The following is a 27,568-nucleotide window of genomic DNA, read 5'->3' as shown; positions in this document are numbered from 1 at the left end:
TTCACTCACCTTCAACAAAGCACTGGATTTCTCAGAGTCTGTATCTTGTAACTGAAGCTTACACGCTTCTAATGATTTAGACAGGGAATCATACTCATCCTTAATCCCTGCCAAATCAGACTTTACTATATCCAAAGAAGTTGACAATGATTCACTTTCACGATTCTTCTCATCAACACATTTCAACATCTCATCACTATTTAGCTGTAACTGAAGGTTCTTGGAGGAAAGTCTCTCCTGTTCTTCTTTCAACACAACTAAATCTCTTGTAACAGTCTGCAACTGTTGAACACTGTCACCATACAGTTTGGTGACATCATCAAACTTTTCTTGCAAGTTCTGAGTTTCAGACCGAGCTGCATCTACCTCTTGTACCTTACTGTCTAACATTTGTTTGTAATCTTCTAATTTGTCATTTGATGCTGATAAATTGTGCCCATAGTTCTCTACTGTGCTCTCAAATTCTGTGACCTTTTCATTAACAACAACAAGCATTTGTTTATGTTCTTGCAAGGCAACAGATAAAGATTCTTTGTCCTGTAACAGAACTTGATTACTCTGTTCTAAAGTCCTCACCTGAACCTGACTCTCTTCCACAGTCCTCTCACACTGAACAGATAGCTCCTCACGCTCTTCTTTCAACCTCTGAACCGCTGTTTCAAGTCCTGAACATTTCAAGTTCAGTTCTTGTACTTCAGCACTCATGAGCTGTATCTGACTATCTTTTTCACCACAGATACGAAACTGTTCCTCAAGGTCGGTCTCAAGATTTTGAATCCTCTCCGACTCAGCTTGAGCATGGGTGTTCAACTCTTCCAGATTCACCACCAAGGATTGGATCTTCATATCCTTCTCCTCTAGAACCTTCTGTGTCTGAGAAGAGCTGTCATCCATTGACTGGGAAATGGAGTCAATCTTGATGTTCTTTTCAGTAACTTCTTTTTTCAAGGTTTTGACTTGTTGCAAAACTTCACTTTTTTCTGAGAGAGACACATCCAAATCTACTTTGTATCTTTCCACATCACCTGCTGTTGTTGCCAGCTCGGTTTTCAAAGAATCACACATTTCACTGAGGGATTTTATTTCTTTTTCTTTCTCATGGATAACAGTGTTCAATCTGGTAATCTCAACATCAGATGTTTCTACATTGCATAGATAGCCACTTGAAACTTCCTGCAGTTTATTGAGCTGTTCAGCTAGGTCTTCAACTGATTTTTCCCTATCACTACACAAAGATGTCAACTCTTCTATCCTAGTATTGCACTTTTCAAGCTCTGAATCCTTCTCTGCAACAGATCTCTTAAGAAACTCATGATCTCCTAGTAGTTGTTCATACTCTCCTCTTGTCTGCTCATTGGAGTCTTTCTCCTTCTCAAGCTGATCACGAAATGATTGCTCCCTCTGAGAAAAATCTTGAATCTGTTTCTGCAGTGTTACCATTTCAAAATTCTTCTCCTCCGCATGTTCTTGTAGGGCATCCTGTTTGGACATCTGGGCATCAAAATCACATTTCAGTTTAGATAACTCATCCTCCAAGACTATCGAAGATTGTTTATAGGACACAATTTCTGAATCTTTAGACTCAAGCTCTTTCTCAAGCTCAATCTTCTCCGTTTTCAACTTCAAAATGTTCTCATCTTGGGAAGCTGCAGATTTTTGCTGTTCAGCAAGTTCCACCTCCATCTCGGACAGCTGTGAAAGAAGAGTCTGAGTCTTCATCTCAAACTCTTTCCCCTTCTCACTCTGACCCTCCTTCAGCAGATCCAGCTCCCGGTACATCTGTTTCACCTCAAGCTCCAGGCTGGCAGCAGCATCAGCCTTCTCATTGGCTGAAGACTTCACACTTTGCATCTCTTCACTTCTCTGCTCCAGAGACTGAGTCAGCTGCAAAATGCGAGTTTCTCTCTCACCCAGTTCTGCTGTCATTCTCTGCAAATCTGTTATTGCGGACTCCTTGGCCGCTTGTAGGTGTTGCAGCGAGGTGTTGAGTTGCTCCTGGACAGTTTTCATCTCCTGTTTCGCATCAGTGATCTCTGCGTTAAGTTTTGTTATAGTATGTTCACGCAGTTCAAGTTCCTCGGTGGACTGACGATGCTGTTCTTCAATGTGTTCCTGCAATGTAAATATGTGAGCACAATTGAAGCCTAAACAATCAAGTATCAGCCTAAACAATCAAGTATCAGCCTACACAATCAAGACACGGCCTAAACAATCAAGAATCATGCAAATAGTTAAAGAGAAATATAAAATTAAAATCTGCAATTCATAACTACCAGTGCAATAAGTGAGAAACAATTCCCACAAAAAATATTCTTAATATGACAATAAATACATTTACATTCCAATCATCAGATCAATAATTTATGGACTTACGAACTCAAACCTAAATTATTTGTATTCTCTTATTACTGGCAGCTGTGCCAAGAAGCTCCGTTTGAATATCAAAATTTTCTTAACACATAAGAGTGAGTGAGTTTGGTTTAACGCCGCTTTTAACAGTATTACAGTTATATCGCGGCATGTCAGCTTAATGTGCGAGAAAAGCCTGAAGTGATGCAGGTCTAACATGTTTACCACTTTGGTGAAACCCACGAGCATGGGTATGGTGCTGACAAACCTAGAAACATCATTGGGGTGAACCTAACACATAAGAGAAATATATCAAACACATTAATAAGCTGAATGTATGTCACAGGCAAGGTAGAGATTAATTGAAAGTCTTTTAGCAGCTGATCAAAGAAAGAACATCAAATAACCTTGGCTCCCAACAATGTCTGGAGCTGATGCTTCTGTTGGGCGTTTTCTTCACCAAGGGAGTCAATTCTGGACCGTAGCTCTTCACACATGGAGTTCAACTTATTAATTTCTTCCTTATCCTGTTTTGTTATCTCTGACCCACTGTCAATATTCTTCTGAAGTTCCTCTACCTGAAATAGTGCAAGAGTGAGTGAGTATGGTTTTATGCTGCTTTTAGCAATATTCCAACAATATCACGGCGTGGGACACCAGAAATGGGCTTCACACATTGTACCCATGTCGGGAATCGAACTCGGGTCTTCGGCGTGACGAGCAACACTTTAACCACTAGGCTACCCGACCGCCCCTAGTGCAAGAAGTTTAATAGCTTCCTCTAGGTAAAAGATCTTATCATATAAACAATAGTGTCTAACTCACCCTGGTTAGGCTTGTTAAAATAGCCTTTCGAACACCAGAGTGAGTGAGTATAGTTTTATGTCGCTTTTAGCAATATTCCAGCAACATAAGACTAGGGACACCAGAAATAGGCTTCACACATTGTACCCGTGTTGGGAATCGAGCCCGGGTCTTCGGCATCCAGAAAACCAGAAATGGGCTTAACATTATTTTTAATGACTGTCAAGAAACAATTTTTAAATTCCATTTTTGCAACAGATTTACACTTTCTGGATATAATGTGTAAAATATGCAGCAGAACACCTCTTTTCATATACCCAGGTGTAGGGGTCCATAATTTGAGCAGCAGGATCTTGTGGACCAAAGAGGTCACATGGTACACCAGAATCAAGTTAATAAATACTAATGACCTCCATTCCTCCCAAGTCAGTTTAGTCTACACAACTCAACTCAGATTAACTCACCTGGGCCCTGAGTTCTTCACTTTCCTTTTCGAAAGCAATGACTGGTCTCGTGTCACTCTCGATTTTCTCCTTCAGTCGGTTAATCTCACTTAGCAGCTCCATCTTTTCTTCCTCAGTAGCTGCAACAAACAAACAGGTGTTGTCATGAGTTCAATATCTATGAATGACTCGCTCACATGATAAAGCCATGACCAATCCAAGAAAAAGGTCTTATCATTGTTCAAGTCTTCTAAAAGATGTTGTGAGATGCTCGTTTTTTTCCCCGTAAAAAACCCTGGAATATTCGTTGCACGTGTTCTATGAATGTAACGATATAAGGAGCAACAACCCCAATCAACCCAGGCGCTGAGTCTGACCAACCAATCCATATATAGTCGCCTCGTGTGGCAAGTATTGGCTGCTGGTGATCTAACCCCATCGGGCAGGAGAATGCTTGAGCTCGTCCATGTCCTCACCATCTCTTGTCTCCTCGGTCTCGGCCATCTTCATCTCCAGGGAGACCTTATCACCCTTCAGGGTCTCAATGCTGGACTGCTTGTCCTCCAGGTCGGTCCTGGTCTCGGAGACAACACTCTCCAAGGATGATATCTTCTCAGTCATTGACTCCTGGAACAAACCATTGAGCCATGAACAAAATTTGATTTTGAAAATCGATCAGAGGCCGACGATCCACCCCCACCACAAAATCTAATTACCCCCTTCCTCCCAGTAAAATCTCTTCCACCTCAGCTCTCTCCCTTGAAAGTAACATGAGAAATTACAAAACAAAACACCCCAAAACAAAATTTTATTGAAATGCTATATAATGAAATACTGCATATTGTCAACTTAACACCCCTACATCCTACACACACGCATATACTGGAGGTGGAAATTCAAAATGTGCCTCCCCAAACACACTCCCATTCCCTCTCTCCCACCCTTGAATAAGCAACCTTTGTTCATACATGTGATAAAGTGTGCAGCATGAGGTTCCCAATATCCCTGGGATTGTTGATACAGAAGCTACTCACAATGTCGGCCTCAGCCTTCTTCTTGAACTCCTCCAGCTCGACAGCTCTTATCTCCAGACTGACGCGATTCCTCTTCTCCACATCACGCTCCTCCTGCACCTCCTTCAGCTCCTCCCGAGCTGACTCCAGGTCTTGCTGCAGCTCCAGGAGTCGTTGCTGCTGGTCGCTGTCATGGGACACCTGGTTCTGGAACACAGAATTGGATGAGAATAGAATGAGAGTGAGTTGGTTGAACACTTCTTGTAACAGCATGTCAGTCATATCAGTTTAAAGTGGGGGAAACCCCAAAGTGGTTCAGGTCTCAGCTATCTACTACTATAGTCAAAGCCATGAGCACAGATGGAGTGGCAGCAATCCAAGGATCATAATCTGGGCTAGGATTCAAACCCATAATGATAGCATGGCACTGTGAATTTCAGAGCCTTAAGCAATTGGGAAGTTAGCAATATTACAGTGTGGGAATACTGTACTCGAGAATCAGCAATATTATCAGCAATCAGTGAGGGAACATTCCGTTACATCATCTACGTTGCAGTCACTGACATTCCAGCTATATCTAACTATGATCATATGTGCCTGTGTCAGCACTACTCCCTACCTGGTCCACGGTGGCCTGAAGGTCTGTGACAATCTGACTAAGTTTCTCTCTCTCCTCATTGGCTGCCTGAAACTCTGCATGGAGGTCGGCCTTCTGCTTGTTGAGAGCCTCCCTATCAGCCTCCATGTCCTTCAGCTGGGCCTCCAGTTGAGCTGCAGGACAAAGTCATCACCATCAACAGAAATGTTCTCCTGAGACTATCAAAACTGAGATATACAGTGCTGAGTCCATAGAAAACCAAAGTTTTGGTTTATAACACCACATACATCAAAATTCCAGCTGTGTCATGGCAGCTTGTAAATAATCAAGTCTTGACCAGACAATCCAGTGCTTAATATTATGAGCAACAATTCACCCAGTCAGTGTTCAGTCACCCACAATCAACCAAGTAACTGAGTCTGACGACCCCAACCATTAGGTCCCCAGTATCTGTTGCTGGATCTTACCCAGAATTCCACCAGGACCCACTACAGCCATCTTGACAAGATTGATGACAATCTCAATTTCTAACTATTATAAAAAAGTAAGTTAGTTTGTATACATCGCTTAAGTCATTATCATGATGATTCCCAGAACATCACAGAGTGAAACGCCAAGAACGTTCCTCTCATTATGCCCAAACGAACACTAAGGCTACCACAGCCCCTGAAAATGACACTGTCTTACCCTGCTGTAGTCGGAGCTCCTCAAAGTCGACCAACTTCAGCTGCAGGTGCCCCTTCTCATCTTCCAGTTCTGCCAGGCGATTCTTCAGGGTCACGACCTCATCTGCAAGGTCACTACCCTGCAGAGGAATGAAAGAATTAGCTACTCACTGAAAACATCTTAACAGTCATGAGGCAGTGCTTGCATTTCTGCTACAAACTAATCAATGCAACACATTGGCAGTGACCAGAGGATTTTTGATCGATACAGGTCAAAATAATTGGCTTTTAAAAAAAAAAAAGTGTACTCCACTTCACTTTATTGTATTAAACGATCAGTTTGATTCCATTTGCATCGCTGCCCTTACCTTGCGAAGCTGAGTCACTTCCTTCTCCAATGACTTGATCTTAGAGGTCATTTGAGCCTTCATCTTCAGCATCTTCGTCTCCCCCTTCCCAACATCATCTGACTTCTTGGCTGCGTCTAGCTTCTCTGTCTTGTCAACAACCTCAGCCTTCAGCTGGTCCACCATCACCCTCAGTGCCTCTACTTCATCACTGTCCCCAGGGGAAGATGCAGCTACTGGTCCTTGAGCTATCTCAGCTTTTAGCTGATCAACCAAAGTCCTCAGAGCAAGGACCTCATCAGAATCTGGAGCTGAAGACATGGAAGAAGGTGCATCAGCTTTTTGAGCTATTTCAGCCTTTAGCTGATCGACCATGGTTCTCAGTGCCTGAACTTCATCAGAGTCAAAAGATGCTGCAACAGGTGCCTGTCCCGAAATTTGACCTTGACCTCCACCCGTGACAGCTTGTTGATATCTCTCTTGCAAAGCACTGTACTGCTCAGATGCTTGAGCATAGGCAGTTTCATACTGGGTGAGAGTTGTCCTCAAGGTGTGCATCTGCAATTCTTTCTCACTCTTCTCCGTTTCCTGTTTTTCTATGAGATCTTTTTGTTTCTTTTCAAGCCTTTCTCTCTCTGATTTCCACTGTGTCTCCATGTCCACAAAGTTAGCCTGAAGTAGCATCAACTGTTCAGATGTGACTTGTAGCTTATCCTTCAAATGTTTCATCACTTCCTTGTTTTCGGCCAAATGACTTTCTTTCTCAGCCATTTCAGTCTGAAGAACCTGAATAACTTTCATCTTTCCATCCAAGACTTCATTGGTGTCTTTCATCTTCTGTTCCAACATTTTCATCACATGATCATGAATATTCACTTCCCCCTTAGACATAATCTGCTGAATATCCTTCTCGTGTCGAGAAATCAATTCTTTCAAATCACCCTCCCTTGTAGAAAGGTCTTTTTGATTTTCCCGGATCAAGTCCCGGAGTTTACTTATTTCAACCTCCCTTTCCTGCAGCGTTTCCTCAAAATATTTCTGAGTCTCTGTTAGCTTGAGATCAAATCTGTCTGTTTCCACTTTGAGCTTGTGTTCCTCCTTGCGGAGATCCTCCATCATTAAAGCTATTGTTTCTTCATTGTGTTCAACTTTCGTGGTCAGTTTTACAATCAAGGTGGCTTGATCCTGGATGCTTTGATCTTTCTCCTTTAAACTTGTTTGCAAAATCTGAAGCAAACAAAGGCTTTTCCAATGATATAAGCTCGCAATGAATAGATGACACACAAAATGTGAAAGAAAGCAAACACTCCAAAATTCGTCAACAAAATGGTAGTCATCATAAAAATATTAAAACTCTCACCTTCAACATTTGAAGACATTTAAAACCCATATCAGAGGGACAAGAACAACGGACTATACTCTGACATGTTTTATCATTGACCATCTTGACAGAGAACTGATTCAACTATCTGATGAACTCAATCCTCAATTTCCTCAACCTTAACCCAAGTGTCCAGAGAACTCACCATAACATTCTCTCCACACGAAAAAAATTGCAAAACCCTTACTCACCTCGGCAACCTTGATTTTTCCTCAAATGACCTCACCCAACTCTCAATCATCTCAACCTTGACCATCTCACCTAACCCTCATCTTGACAACATTGACCCTGCCTCTGAAGACCTCACCCAACCCCTCACCTTGACAACCTTGACCCTGCCTCTGAAGACCTCACCAAACCCTCACCTTGACCCTGCCTCTAAAGACCTCACCAAACCCTCACCTTGACCCTGCCTCTGAAGACCTCACCAAACCCTCACCTTGACAACCTTGATCCTGCCTCTGAAGGCCTCACCCAACCCTCACCCTGACAACCTTCACCCTGCCTCTGAAGGCCTCACCCAACCGTCACCTTGACAACCTTGATCCTGCCCCTGAAGACCTCACCCAACCCTCACCCTGACAACCTTGACCCTGCCTCTGAAGACCCCACCCAACCCTCACCCTGACAACCTTGACCCTGACAACCTTGACCCTGCCTCTGAAGGCCTCACCCAACCGTCACCTTGACAACCTTGATCCTGCCTCTGAAGACCTCACCCAACCCTCACCCTGACAACCTTGATCCTGCCTCTGAAGACCTCACCCAACCCTCACCCTGACAACCTTGATCCTGCCTCTGAAGGCCTCTCCCAACCCTCACCCTGACAACCTTGACCCTGCCTCTGAAGACCTCACCCAACCCTCACCCTGACAACCTTGACCCTGCCTCTGAAGACCCCACCCAACCCTCACCTTGACAACCTTGACCCTGCCTCTGAAGACCTCACCCAAACGTTCACCCTGACAACCTTGATCCTGCCTCTGAAGACCTCACCCAACCCTCACCTTGACAACCTTGACCCTGCCTCTGAAGACCTCACCCAACCATCACCTTGACAACCTTGATCCTGCCTCTGAAGACCTCACCCAACCATCACCTTGACAACCTTGATCCTGCCTCTGAAGATCTCACCCAACCCTCACCTTGACAACCTTGACCCTGCCTCTGAAGACCTCACCCAACCCTCACTCACTTCAACAACCCTCACCTTGACAACCCTGACCCTGCCTCTGAAGACCTCACCCAACCCTCACCTTGACAACCCTGACCCTGCCTCTGAAGGCCTCACCCAACCCTCACCTTGACAACCTTGACCCTGCCTCTGAAGACCCCACCAAACCCTCACTCACTTCAACAACCCTCACTCGCCCACACCAACCTTGACCGTTTATCTGCTGACCTCATGCAACCCTCACTCACCTCAACCACCTTGTCCGTTGATCTGCTGACCTCACCCAACCCTCCCTCACCAACAACATGGACCCTACATTTATGACCTCACTCGCCCACACCAACCTTGACCGTTTATCTGCTGACCTCCTGCAACCCTCACTCACCTCAACCACCTTGTCCCTGCCTCTGAAGACCCCACCCAACCCTCACCTTGACCCTGCCTCTGAAGACCGCACCCAACCCTCACTCACCTCAACCACCTTGTCCCTGCCTCTGATGACCTCATTCTTCTCCCCAACAAACTCCTGCAGATCCATCACTTTACGGTCCTGTTCCAGAATCTTGTTGTTGAGCTCCATCATCTTCTTGTCCTTGTACACCATCTGAGCGTACATCTCCTGAATCTGGGACTGATAAACACACCTCTCACAATCTCATGCGTCACGCAGAAAGTCTGCTCATTCTCCATCCTCTGTCCAGTCTTTGTTTTGTGTTGATAACTTTACAGGGGATTCTTGCATCCCAAAGCGAGAACAGTTTAAAGCACACTAGGAAGATTTACCAATGCAGGTTTTACATGCTTAGGAATCAAATGTGCAGAGAAGTGTTAATATTTCAGTAGGAGGATAGAGTATGACAAGAAGATGCAATAATGAATACAGTGTGAAGCATAGCGGATACACCAGATACTGTCACTTGTGACAGCTGCCTATTGACACTGCTCAAACCATTCGTACAGTGACGATACACCCAAGTGTATAGACATATTACTTATAAAGATCACATAAAACTATGATTGTAAAAATATGGATATATATATAGTATTCAAAATAAATAAAATCAGAAGTAAACTCTGTATTGTTTGAACTGAGAGTATTCACACGACCTTGATATTTCACTGTTATTACATAGTAACATATATCTTCAGTCACTGTTTGATTGAAATTCTAGAAGTTGATGAGTAAGTAAGAAAACGTACAACTTTCTGGATAACAACTTCTGATTTATTGCATATAGTCACGTTTGATGTAGACTCTAATACGGTTATCCACCCTTGATAACGCTGTAATTATCTACATCGAAATGTTGTTATATACAATAAACCAGAAGTTGTTATCCATAAAGTTGTACGTTTTCTTACTAAATCTTCCATGTTTACACACAACAGTAAAGGGATCATTGTCAACTTTACTGATAAAGTTAAAGATCAAGGGGGATCCATAGATTTTTATGCTATAGGACGAAACGATGTGAGGACCCCACATTTTGAACAATGTATATTGATAATACACTGTTAACTTTTCTAATTATATGTTTGTTCAGCACTTCTTATCATGACTGAAATATGACAACAATCTTAAACCTGAGTCAGCTGTTTTGCTCCATGACGTTTCGAATATTAACAGATTTAACAGAGTACTAAAGCAGCTAAAGCTATCAAACAGGAATCCCAACCCTGATTAAAATAATGAGTGTGCGCCTTTTAGCAAAAAACACCCCTCTATCTATACAAACTACAGTAGTTCATGAATAGAGAGAGGAGTGTTTGTTAAAAGACAAACCATTTCATTATTTTAATCCGATCTATGGATTCCTATGATCTAATCAAACATATTGATGTAGTCAAGGTTAAAAAACATAACCTGCATGTCTATTTTCAAGTTTAAAATCGTGGAGAAATAATATAAGCAGATCTTCAGAATGTCTATTCAGCTAACGTACACCTATAACACTGAGCAAACATGGTGTAATACCTCTGCAAACAAACGTCATGAGTTTTCAACTGAAACCTGATCTCAGCACAAAAGAAGTGACAGACAGACATTACCATAGAGCCAAAAGCTTAGCATGCTTATCATGTTCCTAGCTCATCTGTCAGCCTATCAGCAGTATACTTTGTGTGTGCATAATCAAACAGGATAGGACTAAGACAAGATTATCTGACTGTATCATATGTCGCCATCAGTTCTTATTTCCTGCTAGAGATGTCGATTATTATTATTCATACTCAACATGCTCAAGGCTGAGTTAGATCCAACTACTCCCCAGATCAAATAGGACTAGTGCATGTAACTTTACTTGATGTGTAAAAAATGGGTGTCCTACATGATTGTCAATAGTCTTGGGACTGGGAGTGGCAATGTCATCCCAGAATCAAAACACTACACATAGCCAAAAACATCAATTCATAATAGAATTACCACCTAAGATGGTTTACTAAACATTTGTCCGTCTACTTTCTTTGTGCATTTGGTCAGTCTTCTGTCAGGCCTCACTACCCCAAATTCAAGAAACAGCAAGCAGCAAACACAGACGCTCCCTTGACATCAAACACAGTCGCTCCCTTGACCTACCTCCGAGCCTCCATCTCCTCCCACTTCACGAATGCCTTGCAGTGTCTCGATGAGCTTCGTCTTCTGTTCCAGCTGCTCCGTGAGGTTGCGCACGAAGAGTTCACGGTCCCCAAGGATGGCCATCTTGTCCTCGATCTGCTTCTCCCTGACCTTGATGATGTCCTCCTTCTCCAGGATGACCTTGTCCTTGTCCTCAAGTTGCCGCTTCAGCATCTTCGTTTTGGCTCGGAAGACCTTGTTTGAGGAGCCTTCTTCACTGGTGATGCTGCTGGTGTCGGAGTCCTGCAATGCAACCTGGAGTGAGTGAGGGTGTTAGCGTGAGGTCAGAGGAAGGACCAAACTGATGCAGGTCTCCCCTCCTTGGGAGGTCAAGTCTGCCTCCCCTTTCCTCCGCTCCCTGGGGGTCAAATATCCCTCTCCCTTGCTCCCGTACTTGGGGGTCAAGTTTCAGACCCCCTGGCTCCCTACCGTGGGCGTCAAGTGTCCCTCCCCCCTGTCTCCCCTCCCTGAGGGTCAAGTATCCCTCCCCTTGGAGGTTAGGTATAACTAATTCTGCCTCCCCTCTCTGGGGGTCAAGTGTCCCTCCCCTCCCCGGGGATTAAGTGTCCCTCCCCCACCTCCCCTCCTTGGGGGGGTTAAGTATCACTCACCCAGCCTCCTCTCCCCGAGGGTCAAGTATCCTTCATCCTGTCTTCCCTCCCTGGGGGTCAACTTTCACTCACCCAGCCTCCTCTCCCTGGGGATCGTATCTCTCCCCTTGTTTCCCTTCCCCGGGGGTCAAGTATCCCTCCCCTTGTTTCCCTTCCCCTGGGGTCAAGTATCCCTCCCCTTGTTTCCCTTCCCCGAGGGGCAAGTATCCCTCCCCTTGTTTCCCTTCCCCCGGGTCAAGTATCCCTCCCCTTGTTTCCCTTCCCTGGGGGTCAAGTATCCCAACCCATGTTTCCCTTCCCCGGGGGTCAAGTATCCCTCCCCTTATTTCCCTTCCCCTGGGGTCAAGTCTCCCTCCCCCTGCCTCCCCTCCTTGGGGGTCAAGTATCCCTCCCCATGTTTCCCTTCCCCGGGGGTCAAGTGTGACTCACCCTGTCTCCTGCCTCCCCTGCTTTCTTTGCTTCTTCTAACTGGGAGGTCATCTTCACCACCTTGGCTTTGGCCTGAAGCTTCAGCTTGGATAACTTAGAATTTGTGTCCTGCAATCAAAAATATAGAACATAACACACACTTCTAAATAAGAAATCACCTTTAAACATAGAATCCAAACTGCTATAATTCAAACCAATCAATGTTTTTCCCAGCAACAGTAAATTCACAAAGTACAAATTCTAATTTCCATTCCTTACTCTAAAATAGACATTGATCCAAGAGACATGATTACCCACTCAGAAAACATTCATAATTCAATAAATGACAATAATCAGAAGTACCATCCTTAAAACAAGATTGCATTGTATGGTTTTACACTGCTTTGAGCAGTATTTCAGCAATATCATGGCTTTACAAACTGTACCCATATTGGGTGAGTGAGTGAGTGAGAGTGAGTATGATTTAACGCCGCTTTTAGCAATAATCCAGCAATCACAAATTGTACCCATGTAGGGAATCGAACCCAGGTCTTTGGCGTGACGAGCAAACGCTTTAACCACTAGGCTAACCCGACCACCCCGTACCCATATTGGGAATCGAACCCGGACCATCAATGTGACACTTTAACCCCTTTGTCACCCCTCGTTTACCTGGAGCTCCTTGTCTTTGGTTTTGATGGTCTCCTCTCTCTCTCGGATCATTCCCTTCAGCTGTTCAACCAGCTGCTGCTGGGCCTCATACTGAAGGTGAAGGTCACTTTCGTCCATCTTGTGTTTGTGGCGTCTTCTGGATACTTATCTGAGTAAGAAAGATGTGACAACATTATCAACAACCATCACAATGGGTTGAAATACTTACTCTTTTAACAAGTGTAGGGATGACACACCGATGCATTGGTAGATCAGGATTTTCTCAATACAGGTATCAATCACAGTCTCACACTAAGTAAAAAATATTGATTACTGCTTGTTTGCTTTAATTACTGTTACACCAAAACTAAACGCTAATTAGTAGAGAAAAACGTTGTTTGTTTGTTTGTTGTTTCAGCCACAGCTATATGACGATGGTCTGTAAATAATCCGAGTCTGGACCAGACAATACAGTGATTGATATCATGAGCACAATTGGGATCGATGACATGCATCAACCAAGTCGAGCCTGACCACCTGATCCCGCTAGTCGCCTCTTATGACAAGCATAGTCGCCTTTAACGGCAAACATGTGTTGCTGAAGACCTCTTCTACCCCAGATCTTCGCTGGTCTAGAGAAAAACGTACTAATTTGTCATCTATTTCACCATGTTTGACATTGCCAACTGTAAATCATCAGTGTGCCAGGTATTTGGCCATCCTGTCTCTTAAAAAGATGGCTTACACACCACAGATAAGAGCACATGCAAGTATCGTGATACGTATCGGATCATGAGCAATGTATCGGGATAGTTTCTAGTTGGTGTATTGTCCTACTTTTAACTGCAACGGGTTTCAACATGCTAATGGCGGTTTGAATGATTATAGAATCTGATCTTAAAAAAGCCAATGAAAACAACTCACCAGTAATACTCAGTGTAAATTATTGAAGTTCTTGTTGATCATGGTCTGTGGGAGATATAATCTCGGCCAGCATGCCATCCAACTCACGAAAATGTCATCTTTCAGCCTACCAGATATTACCTACAAGAAAATATTGTTTCAAATTCAAGCTTGATCTAACAAACTCCATAACTAACAGTGACTACCGGCAACGCGATTAAACGTGCAAAAACAGAGAATGCAGATATAATCATCACATGATCATGATGGCCATATGGTCAAAATAAAAGGTTTCTGTCGATCATTATTAATAAATTCTGTATATGAATTTGTGAAAGAGTACATGACATGGGAAAATGTGGGTTTCAATGTTGCAATAAAGTTAATTGCACTAATATCGCTACACACATGCATGTGTGTGACTACTTATCAATGCTTTTGTGCCTGTCGAGTGACTGCTCTGCACTAATGCAAGTTTTATAGTGCTAACCCACTGAGATACCATATCCTTGTTTCATCCCCTTAAATGAATCAACCAAGTCAGTGAGCCTGACCACTCGATCCCTCTTACTACAAGCGTGGGTTGTTGAAGACCAATTATAACCCAGATCTCCATGGGTCTGATATGGGGTAGTACAGATATGTACCCCAAGTAAAATATGAAATATACCCCAACCAATACTAGAAGACACAAATGTACCTAAGTTGGACAATGTGTGCTCAACATGAGTGGATGCATCCAAAACACAAAGAGCAAAAAGGGTGAGGAAGTCTGCAAACTAACCAGTATTGTGACTCATGGAATAGAAATGTCAAGTGGGGTACATTTCTTATCTTTGATTTGGGTATGGACATGATGGATACATTTTATGCTACAGAAAGGAGTCTGTCCTAGATATCTGTTACTAGCATGTGACTAGTGCTGCTGGTGTCGTTCGCACAGGTACAGGTACTCAACCATGACTACTACAGAAATGTACCTCTGGTACCTGTCTATTGCCTTAGTTGGCACTATAAGAAAGAGAATTTATGGATGTCAGCTTCTTTATTATGGGGAACACAACGTTTCGGAGTACATACTTCTTCATCAGGTGAATAAATGCTATAAGACAGAGAGCATATATATGCTGTAAGAACAACAAAAGTAATAAGATAACAAAAGTGGAACTAACAAGGGAAGCCAACAGTTAATTGGTGCTGATAGGAGTTTAGCAATAGACAATGGAAGCCTATAAATATATTTATAGCTCTTCCTCATAGCATTTATTCACCTGATGAAGGAGTATATATATATATATATATATATATATATATACATATATATATATATATATATATATATATATATATATATATATGTGCCTCATAGCATTTATGTCAGATAGGCTAAGGATGAGACATTCTTCTTTTTATGTCTCTGAACCAAGGCTTGACAACGGTATAAGGGTCTGTAACAAAACGTTGCCTTTACAGTATTAAAGAAGTTGTTATCCATTAATTGTGTCTACTTTGTCAATTAACATGATTAAGTGATTCTAGACATTACATGTCATGGGTACAGGGTAAATAATGAGCCTTTGATATTAAACATTCATTCAGACCAAGGTTGTCCCAAATCGGTCACTATTACATTATCATAGGTCTGAAAAGGAAGCGATTTGGTTCTTTATCATGTGTTTATTCATTCTGACTTCAATGCCATAAATATTGCTAATTTCTGTAGGCAGATCATGGCACAGTATACTTTGCATACAGAAAGGTACTTAGGTGTACCTTTCTGTAGTCATGGCAGTACCTGTGCAATTACCAATAGGTTTAGTACAGTATTACACAGTATTACAGTATATGATAACGATCTGACTTCAGTACCATAAATATGGTTATGATTGGTTAATTTCTGTATGCCAATTAAGTCATAGTATGCCTATACATTGCATACAGAAAGGTACATGGGGCTGGGACTAGTTTGACTTCGAGTAAATATCTGTTGTACCCGTGCAGACACCAACGGCTTTAGTCCTGTATTATACAAAGTATATGACGACGTGCCATTTGGTGACAAAGCTGGAATGCTGTTTTACCTAAAGGCCACACTGATCGAGTGAATTGGTCCACAGAAAGACATTTTAGTCCATTGAAATAATAATGTATTTTTTTTAATATCCTCAACAATAAAATACAAAATTCATGACTATTGACATCTTGAATCGCATTCACTGACAATGTATAGTATGAAAACATATGATCATCTGAAGAGCACTGTAACAATCAACACCTGAAACATTATTTTCACAAACATGCCACGGACAAAAATATTTTTACTACAGGTAAACAAAACGACGTTTACAATTTGGGTCATACAGAATGGCCAACAAATGCACCTGCTGCTTTTACTTTTCTAGTAATTGCTGCAATTAATGTCTGGTTACACACCGTTCATGCACACGTACACATCCATGCTAAACAAATTAGAAATTTCTGACATAATATAGCAAAATTACTGTCAATCTGACCTCTCCACCCGAAATTCCAACTCGTCCGCCATCTTGAGAGCACCTTGTCAAATCACGTGACGTGGATGGCTTCTTATCTGCCCTTGTTTGTCATAGTTATGTCCCTTTATGTGAGCTGCAGTTTTCGTCAAAGTATTCGAAGCGCAAGGAAAATATATTAGTTTCACAATTGCAATGGTGTTGAAACAATATTGTTTTGTCATCACCCTAACAAGAGTGAAACTACGACTGTTTTTTTTATCTATGAGGAGGATTTCTGACAAATACCAGTATTTTTATGTGGCCTAAGGTGCAAGACGCATCTGAGCGGTGTGACCATGTCGGTCGCTATTGCCCGCTCATCAGCTACCGTGGGTCAATCAATTTTTTGTGTGTGACCAGGAACTGGGCAACGGTCTTGAAAAATAATAATCGACAAACTTCTTATTGGTTTATCTGAACGCTGATTGGTTAAAGCATTGATGGCTTGCCATATCTCAAGACTGAGATGAGTCGGGAGTTCAACGAAACTTTAGAGCCCTTTATATGTACTCCTCCGCTATCGGTCTCTAACATATATTTAAGAATCAGTCATGCTTATTTGATTATATTATAATACCTTATATTAATAATGTTGTGTTTGTGTAGGCAGTAAAACTGACTTGGACTTGAATCACTCAACAGTGACGTGTCATGTGGTGTTGGGTGCAGCAGCTCCGCACTGAAATTCACTGAAACGTGACGAAACAACGGATTATTTTAGTTGTCACGCAGGTAAATCCAATAAGTGCCCATTGTCTCTTATATCAATTCATACAAAATATAACTGGAACGGATCTTAAAAAAGCAACAATGACCGAGGTCAGCAGCGGTAGAAACTAACAGTTTCAGTCCACTAGTCCTTACAATGATAGCATATAGCAGAACCTTTAAAAATGTCAAAATTCGACTAGTCCTTAGGATACCTTTACTATTGGGCAGTTTGACAAGGATTATAGGACTAGTGCCAATTTCTAACCCTGGGTCAGGTAAACACACATTGAAAGCAACATGGATGTGGCGTATGACCACTCCACGGCATTATTGAAAACAACATGGATGGGGTGAGTGAGTATGGTTTTATGCCGCCTTTAGCAATTTTCCAGCGACATCACGGCGGGGGACACAAGAAATGGGCTTCACACATTGTACTCATGTCGGGAATCGAACCCGGGTCTTCGGCGTGACGAGCGAACGCTTTAACCACTAGGCTACCCGACGGCCCACAACATTATGGAAACAACGTAGATGTGTAATATTATTGTCACACAATTTCAACCTGAACCCAGCTTTGATATTTGTATAATTATAGAGAGTGTGGCCTGACCACACGTGGAATATATTGTGACTTTCTGTGCAAGTTAAAGTTAAAAAAACTTTAAAACTTCCAACAAAAGTTATATTTGGGATAACACTTTCTTTCTAAAGTACAGGTTCTCGTACTTGTTTGGGTTGAGTCTTTCCGGGATTCGAACCCCCATTTTAAAAATATATAGAAACAACAACAATGTATAAATGTAAATATGAATGAAGTAGAATCAACACTGGAAAACAGTTTTAGTAATCCGAAATTCTGCGAAAAAGTATTTCTCGATAATTGTTGATACTAAAACAAATAACGATTAAAAATGTTACAATTGTTAATTTCTGTGGGCGCCTGTTCGTGGTGTTGACACACGTGTAGTTATGTTGTTACCAGGATCTTGTGACTAATACCAACCACACGCCACATTATTGAGGGAAATACCGTATTCGACGTAATAAGCGCCCAGGGCGCTCTCAAAATTAAAAATAGTGGGCTCTTATTGGAATATTATTTTGGTGAAGAAAAAAAAAACAGAGTTAAAAGATAAATTTCGTGTTTTTTTGCTGACAGCCTGAAATGTTTATATACGAGAGATATATTTTTCCAAAATTTATATGCCCATAATTAAGGATGCATATAACACACGAGTGCGTATTATACGCGAATAAATAAGTCTTGTGTACATTGATCAATCGGAAGGGGTGCTAATTGGGATTGTTCACTAGCCAATATCTTAGCAAATATCGCCGTGGGCGCTTATTAGAGCGGGGCGCTTATTACGTCGAATACCGTTATTTAATGACAATGCAAGACTTGTCCATTGTGGGGATTCTGGGTTAGAACAGGTTCGGCGACCTGGTTGTTTGTGTATCATAGTACCCGATGGCAGATGGCGTTGCTCGATGACCACCGCAGGTGGAATATATACTGGTATACTCCCCAGGGACTTTAGAACTCCCCAGGGAGTTGACAATGATGACTGGAATGCAAACGGATCCAGTGGTCGGGGAACTACTAATACAGTGTAACTGCATTTGAGTATTACTAGTACCTGGATATCTGCGGTATTTAAATGTATAATATTATAATATATTTCCTGAATGCGTCGTTATACAACACACAAACACAAATTTGGCAAAGAAAATACGAAGAGAAAAATATATATTACCGTTCAACTTCCCGAGGCGAGGGCGTTATCTGACTGTGGCAGTCCAGTTTCCACCCTTGCCGAACTGGGCTGGAATTTCCAGGCTCGATCGTAGCGCCATCAGTGGATATTACGAGTTATGTCCCTTCCATGTCCCTCCTCTTGACCAATAAGATTCCATCGCTCATATCGCTTGCACTTGGCTTTAAACAAAATGGCGGCGGCCATTCAAGACAATCTGATCGATAATCAAGATCTATATTGAAATAAAACGGGTCTTACCCCACGAAGTGCATCATATGACTTGAGCACCTGGATTTAAAACATGAAAAGATTTGCAAAATATCTGTCGACGCCAAGTTGGCGGTACCAGAGACCATATAATAGATTATTATATGGTCTCTGGCGGTACACATGCTTTGCAAAGTCTGCAGTCGACCGAAATCTGGACGTTGAAATCCTATATGTTGTTTGCGAATCGGAAGTCTAGTTCGTCACGCGATTTTGATTGGACTATGCATAGACTCGTTAATCCAGCCAAAATGTAACTCCGGAATTCAAGCCAAGTTCGTCAAGTCAGTTAATTCCCTTGCCTCGGGAAGATGAGCCCGTTCGGCTTACTCTAGTACCTACATGATACCTCAAACAAAGTAATAGTGCACGGTTTCAGTGTAAACCTGAAATCGGATATATATATATTATTTCAGCTAGAGCTACAAAACGAGAAATTTATTTAATTAAATCTATGAGCCGAAAGATGTACACGCGAAAAACAAGTGCACACGTGCTGATGATGAACACGGCTGTGGAGATATACACGCGAAGCACACGTGCACACATGCGGATGATGAACACGGTTGTGTAGATATACATGCGAAGGACAGGTGCACAGTTGTGGTGAACACGGTATGGAATGATTGTATCTTTGTATTTCATTTGATATGCTAGCTGCTATGGAATACTGTAAGGGACATTCTCGCGATTTCGCATTCTCGTGTTTTGGGCATATTTACCTCGTTTCCAAAGGTCGAGATCGCGAGAATGCGAGATCGCGAGAATGTCCCTTACAGTATTCCTTAAGCTGCCGATGAATTAGATTTTGTTTTTTCTCAGCCTGGTAACATACGGCTGTATGTAGGCTGAAGTTATGTGCATTATGCGAGCTGAGGAGACCAACAGCACAATGACCACGTGTCATTAAAAGCGGAATGTAGGTTTATGGGTCTTTTTTTCCACCCGCAATTCAAACTGATCAAACGCATTCTCGAGCATAGAATCAATTAAGTTTGACGTTAGGGTTACAACTGAGTATAAGGTGACTTTAGTGCACGCACAAGAGAAGCGCTAAGGTTCTGTATCAAGTGTTCATTTGTGGGCGCCAAGGCATTATACCGAGAGCACCGATTGACACACAATGACATGGTTCCCAATGTTTAAATTCATACCGCAACCTGTCTATGAACGTATTTTACATTTACATTTATGCTCCAATTGAAACAATTATTCGATGGATACTACATATACTCTGCAAAAGAAGAAACGCAAACGTGGTTTTCAGATGTATAATATATATATGATATAAATAATCAACAGAGCTAATCGGTTGTTTTAAATTAGCACACATCATTGTCATTGAGCCAGATTCTATATGGCACACATGGAACAGTAGATTTTCAAGGTGAATGCCATCTGTTCTCAATATCTTGTATGATTCCTAACAGACTCCAAAGCTGACTGGCGCCGTCGTCCCACGGGAGCAGTCAGATCCCAAATAGTGACATGGAGAATGCCCACCCACACAGCCTGCAGTGCTTGTGCCAACTGTCGGAGGTTCTGTGGTTGATGCTGACGTGCTCGCAGTCGTTGATCTAGTGCATCCAATAAATGTTCCATTGGGTTTAATTTTGGAAACCTGGAGGACCATGGCAGGACCTGGATGTTGTGATTCCTGAAAAGGCTGTTGTCAGTCTTGCCGTGTGAGGTCTGGCGTTATCTTGTGGGAAAATAACTTTCGCTTGTTGCATAATGGAAAGGACGTGTGGCCGAAGAATCCCGTCAAAATGACGCATCGAACTGGTCGTCTAGCGCGAATACCTTCAGCGCGTAAACGGTTCCTCACTGTCTGGTCTGATATTGCTCGTAATGTTGCACGTGCGAGTCATGTTGGTGCCCGTTGGTTGACGAGTGTTAGGGATGCCAGATATCCCACGGGGACGAGTGTTAGGGATGCCCGATATCTCACGAGGGCGAGTGTAAGGGATGCCCGATACCTCACGAGGGCGAGTGTAAGGGATGCCCGATATCTCACGGGGGCGAGTGTAAGGGGTTCGCGGTATCTCACGGGGGGCGAGTGTAAGGGATGCCCAACACCTCACGGGGGCGAGTGTAAGGGATGCCCGACACCTCACGAGGGCGAGTGTAAGGGATGCCCGATATCTCATGGGGACGAGTGTAAGGGATGCCCGATATCTCATGGGGACGAGTGTAAGGGGTTCGCGGTATCTCACGAGGGCGAGTGTAAGGGATGCCCGATATCTCACGGGGGCGAGTGTAAGGGACGCCCAACACCTCACGAGGGCGAGTGTAAGGGATGCCCGACACTTCACGAGGGCGAGTGTAAGGGATGCCCGACACCTCACGAGGGCGAGAGTAAGGGATACCCGACACCTCACGGGGGCGAGTGTAAGGGACGCCCGATATCTCATGGGGACGAGTGTAAGGGGTTCGCGGTATCTCACGGGGGGCGAGTGTAAGGGATGACCGATATCTCACGGGGGCGAGTGTAAGGGATGCCCGATATCTCACGTTGACGAGTGTAAGGGGACGCTCTATATCTCACGTTGACGAGTGTAAGGGACCCCGACATCTCACGAGGGCGAGTGTAAGGGATGCCCGATATCTCACGTTGACGAGTGTAAGGGGACGCTCTATATCTCACGTTGACGAGTGTAAGGGGACGCTCCATATCTCACGTTGACGAGTGTAAGGGACGCCCGATATCTCACGGGGACGAGTGTAAGGGATGCACGACATCTCACGGGGACGAGTATAAGGGATGCCCGATATCTCACGGGGACGAATCTAAGGGACGCTCATTATCTCACCTTGACGAGTGTAAGGGGACGCTCTATATCTCACGTTGACGAGTGTAAGGGACGCCCGACATCTCACGGGGGCGAGTGTAAGGGGACGCTCTATATCTCACGTTGACGAGTGTAAGGGGACGCTCTATATCTCACGTTGACGAGTGTTAGGGATGCCAGATATCCCACGGGGACGAGTGTTAGGGATGCCCGATATCTCACGGGGACGAGTGTAAGGGATGCCCGATATCTCACAGGAATGAGAGTAAGGGACGCCCTATATCTCACGTTGACGAGTGTGAGGGATGCCCGATATCTCACGGGGACGAGTGTAAGGGACGCCCGATATCTCACGGGAACGATTGTGGATATAATTCACGTAGATATTTGGGAGGCGTATGAATGTTATATCCGTAGATAATGATTTTTGCAACCTGGCAGTAAAAGCGCAGCTTTCTCCGAGATCGATTATGAGAAACGATAGCATTCAGATTCTAAATACACATTTAATAATAGCATTAAAGCAAGCGTCGTAAACTTCTGCATTCAACGGAAAAATCTAGCTTCATACTATTGGTTCACTGAGGGCCTTGCGAGCCGGGGGGTCCATCGACCCATTGGCTTTACGATTTCGCACGGTAGTTTATATGTAATAAAATTTGACAATTCAAATAAAATATGCAGTAATACAGCGAGTGTTGAGATGAAAGCATATTATGTCTATGTATTTCTATCGGGAAAAATACTCAGGTTCAAGATTAATTACTCATGCCCTTAAAAGAACTGACGAAATACCCCTCCATAGATGTATATATAATTTTATCGCAACATGTTGCATATTTGCACTGCTTGGACTTAGCCAAGTCATTTTGTGGAAGTCTATTGTAGGGGTGACAGGTTAGAGAAATAGTGAGAGAAAATGCTTAGCTAATATACTTATACTTATGTCACAATTCCATCGGAATAACTCTCCAATAAGAATAATGCATATTAAGAATGAGGTGAAATGGGGTTTAACGTCGCGTCCAAGGTTGCGTGTGTGTGTGTGGCTGCTTGAACTAGTCCGGACTGATGCCGATTTAAAGTGCTAGCACACTGAGACACCATGCCGCAGTTTAACATGAATACCCCATTGACACACAGTATACTGACTCCTAGACGACCAGTCCTTGTTTTAGCCCCTTAATGCCGAGAGCCAGACAGGGTAAGTACCATCTTTTAACGTCTTTTGGTATGACGCGGCAGTGATCGAACCCCGGACCTTCCGCTCTCTGGGCGGACATTCTACCACTGGACCACGGAGGCGGTCATATTCAGAATGACTATCTCTCCCCAGTAACAGTACCTTTATCCATAGTTAAAACCACCCTAGTTTAAACACCACAAAACATAGATGCATGAAGTAAAATGTATTGAAACCTGAAAATGTCAACAAAATGAACTTTTAAGATGACAGTCAAACATCATCCGATATTGGCATGACAGTTGTCCGAATTCAGGCGGGTCGCAAAAGCAAGCTTTCAACGTAATGGACAAATGACACACATCTAAAATCGCCCATGTTCAATGACACGTCACATTAATATCGTCGACTATCCACATGCCCTAAGGCATTCGTCGCTGATGACGTTACTGTCAGGAATCGATTCCGGAGATGCAAACTACGCAAGTACCGGTCTTCATTTGGCGTAGTTACCCTGCTTCTTCCTGTTATTTGCCTGTCTGATGTCTGCCCGGTCAGTCTGTAACTTTACATCAGGTTAGTTACAGCAACACAGGAGCAACCAAAAGTTTTAGCAATGTGGGCATGGGTGGCTCTAGTCTGTATCAAATCCAGGGTCCGCTCGCATTTTTCTGGTGTCACTCGTTGCCTTTCTGTGGTGTTTTTTCTATCAGTGTGAGTGTCTAAATCCGTATAGCTTCGACTACCCAAGCGGAACGTGCATTTCACCTGTACGCAATTCTAAATAAAAAACATGATCGTGTATCACTTTCCGCATAGAGAATCGTTGAACCCTTTTGAATTGATTTAGTCTGAATTTTTTGGCAATTTCATTTCTAAAGTGGTAAAGTTTCATTTGTCCGTCAGTATAGTTATAATACTGAATGGATATTAAAATAAGATTGGAGCATTAGATCAAAGTTAAGATGCTGAAAGACCTTTTTGAAAATGAACATCAAATTAAATGAAACCTAGAATTACTCTGGGCGTATTAATAGAAATAAACCTCGAACCTACAGGACTTTCAACCAAGTATGTTGTTTTAGCCCTTTATTAACCACGTCAAATGCCGTGATGACGGAAGTATATCGATCAGCAGATTCAGAGGTGAATCCCTTTCCCTGCTATAGAGATGGGCTGGTACTACAAGCCCTCATTCCTGTTCATGATAGGGTGAGCTTACAAAAATAGCCCCATTATTGAGGATGCAACAGACGCCCCTGTTGGATGTAAACTATACAAAGATATTAGGTAAACTGTAACTTTTCTAACTATAATAGCTCTGTATAATTTATATATTAACAACGTGACACTTTACAGACCCCCTTGCATAGACATTGTACAGACACTCTAATGCGTTTTAGGGGCTGTCGGGTAGCCTAGTGGTTAAGGCGTTCGCTCGTCAGGCCGAAGACCCGGGTTCGATTCCCGACATGGGTATAATGTGTGAAGCCCATTTCTGGTGTTTTAATCAGTATAGAATACTTCTGTGAGTGGTTGGTGAGGTGAGGTGAGATGGGGTTTAACGTCGCATCCAAGATTACTGCACTTATATAGCGACGCGTGTGTGTTTGTGTGTGTGTGTGTGTGTGTGTGTGTCTACTTGTACTAGTCCGGAGCAGATTTATAGTGCTAGCACACTAAGATACCATGCCACAGTTTAACACGAATACCCCACTCAGACACAGTACACTGACTCCGAGACGACCAGTCCTTGTTTTAGCCCCTTAATGCCGAGCGCCAGACAGGGTAACAACAAGTACAATCTTTTAACGTCTTTTGGTTTGACGCGGCGGGGATGGAGCCCAGAACCTTCCGCTCTCCGGGCAGACGCCCACTAGACCACGGAGGTGATACCTCCTTGCATAGACACCGACACTCTAATGTGTTTTTCTGAAGTTTTTCATTACCATTCTATTATCATGTAATGTATATATATTTCCATAGTGTGTCCACATGCGTGTCAGGAAGTCCCCATTATTTTATGCTGTTTTAGCTGTGGGGTTGTATGCAATGGATGGTTTCTTTCGACAGACTCTTTGAGGATACGTTCGATATCAGAACAAAACTTATCAAACATTATCATGATCACATCTATTTCAGAACACACACGCACAATTATGTGAGTGAATGAGTGGGTATGGTTTTACGCCACTTTTAGCAATAATCCAGCAATATCACGGCGGGGGACACCAGAAATGGGCTTCACAATTTGTAACCATGTCGGGAATCGAACCCGGGTCTTCGGCGTGACGAGCGAACGCTTTAACCACTAGGCTACCCGACCGCCCCCACAATTATGTGAAACACACACTAACCACTGAGTCAGGCCCACACAAACATCGGGCACACATGCGAGCGGTCTCTCACACTCTCTCTCGCCGATTCGTCTGCAACAGGGGCGGTGGGGTGGCCTAGTGGTTAAAGCGTTCGCTCCTCACGCCGAAGGCCCTGGTTCGATTCCCCACATGGGTACAATGTGTGAAGCCCATTTCTGGTGTCCCCCGCCGTGATATTGCTGGAATAATTGTAAAAGCGGCGTAACTTACTCGTCTACTCGCCATACTCACTTACTCGTCTGCAGCTAAGAACGGGGCTATTCAGCCATTCTTCAAAGTGGCTCCGTTGGCAGTCATTTTCACTAGTAAACATCGCGTAAACATAATCACACGTGATCTGTCCTCTGGGTTCACGCACCTTGTAAATAGTCACCGTGAACAACTATTTTAGGCAGTGAAGAGTAACGGAAGTTATTTACAATATTTGCAATGATTTTTCTGCCTGATATATATATTTTTCTGAGCGGTTGTTTAAATATTTTATGGGTTAATCGAACTCCTGGAGCACAGCAGATTCTGGAAGATATTCGAAATAACTCTGATTTCCGAAGAACTGAACAGGAGGTTCAGCCCATGTCTCCTCAAGTAGCAAGATTTGAGGAAATTCGTTCAACTCACAAATAGTGTCTGCAAGCTTTTTTCTGAATAATCTGGATTATCAACATTTCACTCAAAATCACTAGAGATCACCAGGCACCTGTACCCTGATGGATCTCCGACTTCACCCCATTATTTGGTAACAGGTTGAATTAATCCATCTCTCGATGCGACACCTTCTTTTCGAAACAAAAGCATATACTTCTCTGCAGCAGACCAACACAATATTCTGCAGAATTTCTGCAAGAATGCCACCAAGTCAGTGGCTTCATCCTTCTTCATATGCATCACTGCGCAGGCGTTTTCAACTTCTTGCACTGTAATTGGCTGGATAGATCGATGTTTTCATATGCAATGTTTTTGCGTGAAATGTTGACAAATTAAAACTTTTGACCAATCAGAATAAATAATTCTACGTCATGGTAGAATAACTGATCGATTATGATGTGCACGCCGTCGGGTACGATGACGTACAGCCTGACCGAGCCTGACCAATCGAACGACATAGATTGTTGGAGACCAATTCTAAACATGAATCCCCAACGGCGAAGTGATTTGTGAGGCAGGCAATTACAAACTGCGCCGTAAAAGAACATTCAATCACTACCCATGACATACACCCCATTCTCTATGATAGACAATAGGTACAGGGTATATTTATTATAACAGAATGGCTTTATAAGTCACTGGATAAATGAAGACGGAATATTCTTAACATAAAAACGCAACTGTCTGAAAGGTATTTCTGTAATTCAAACTTGTATTCAATAAAAACGTAGGGTTTATTAGAGTCTAATATCGCAATGCAAACGAGCCTTACTATCAGCGACAGTATAGGTTGCACAAATGAACGTCTTACCAATAGTGGCTACACGTCTTTAGCGGTATGTTGTGTGTACAGGGAAAGAGGGGTACAGAACAGAGGGGGTTATGAACAAAACATGGCGAACCAGCACCAAAGTAAAAAACAATTAAACCTTTAACATAAATCTTTGAAGATACATATTCCTATATGGCTCTTTCACAATATATATTCGCGGTGTGGTATTTGATCGACAATTTATCAATTAGCGACCTGGTTTCCTTTGCATCCGTGTTCACATGGTGCACACGTAGTTATATCTTAGATACTTCACGGGCTTCACTATCACTCTTCACTATCATCCGTGAAGACACACAACGAATCTAGCAAAGGCATGGTTCAAGGGCAATCTCATTAAAATCAGATCTAAGTTCTCGTTGCCGCTAAACAAAGATCTGAGGACATCCCATTACGGGTCACACTAGAATGGCCTTTCGCTAATTTTGACCGACCGCCTAAATGACTAACACGAAGTTGACATCAGCCAATTAGAAAGCAGCTTTCTCGAGCTTTTCGGCAC

At 43.0% G+C, this 27,568-nt stretch overlaps 1 protein-coding gene across 1 annotated transcript; it reads right to left on the bottom strand.

Moving 5' to 3' along the window:
* Position 1: 1 nt before the first annotated feature.
* Positions 2-16,527, bottom strand: LOC139475184 (uncharacterized). The gene is made up of 15 exons (XM_071258441.1): positions 16,475-16,527; positions 13,983-14,102; positions 13,080-13,227; positions 12,429-12,536; positions 11,350-11,631; positions 9,247-9,405; positions 6,241-7,446; positions 5,895-6,012; positions 5,229-5,380; positions 4,631-4,816; positions 4,073-4,223; positions 3,618-3,736; positions 2,757-2,927; positions 156-2,112; positions 2-9 (listed from the first exon to the last, which is right to left on the bottom strand). The coding sequence occupies exons 3-15, from the start codon at positions 13,194-13,196 to the stop codon at positions 2-4; spliced, it is 4,734 nt and encodes a 1,577-aa protein (XP_071114542.1). The 5' UTR covers positions 13,197-13,227; positions 13,983-14,102; positions 16,475-16,527.
* Between the last annotated feature and the right edge of the window lie 11,041 nt (positions 16,528-27,568).

The sequence above is a fragment of the Haliotis cracherodii genome, unplaced genomic scaffold (assembly GCF_022045235.1).
Source record: "Haliotis cracherodii isolate W230 unplaced genomic scaffold, xgHalCrac1.p SCAF_3, whole genome shotgun sequence".
NCBI classification, from domain to species: domain Eukaryota; kingdom Metazoa; phylum Mollusca; class Gastropoda; order Lepetellida; family Haliotidae; genus Haliotis; species Haliotis cracherodii.
This window is presented reverse-complemented; position numbering and strand designations above follow the sequence as displayed.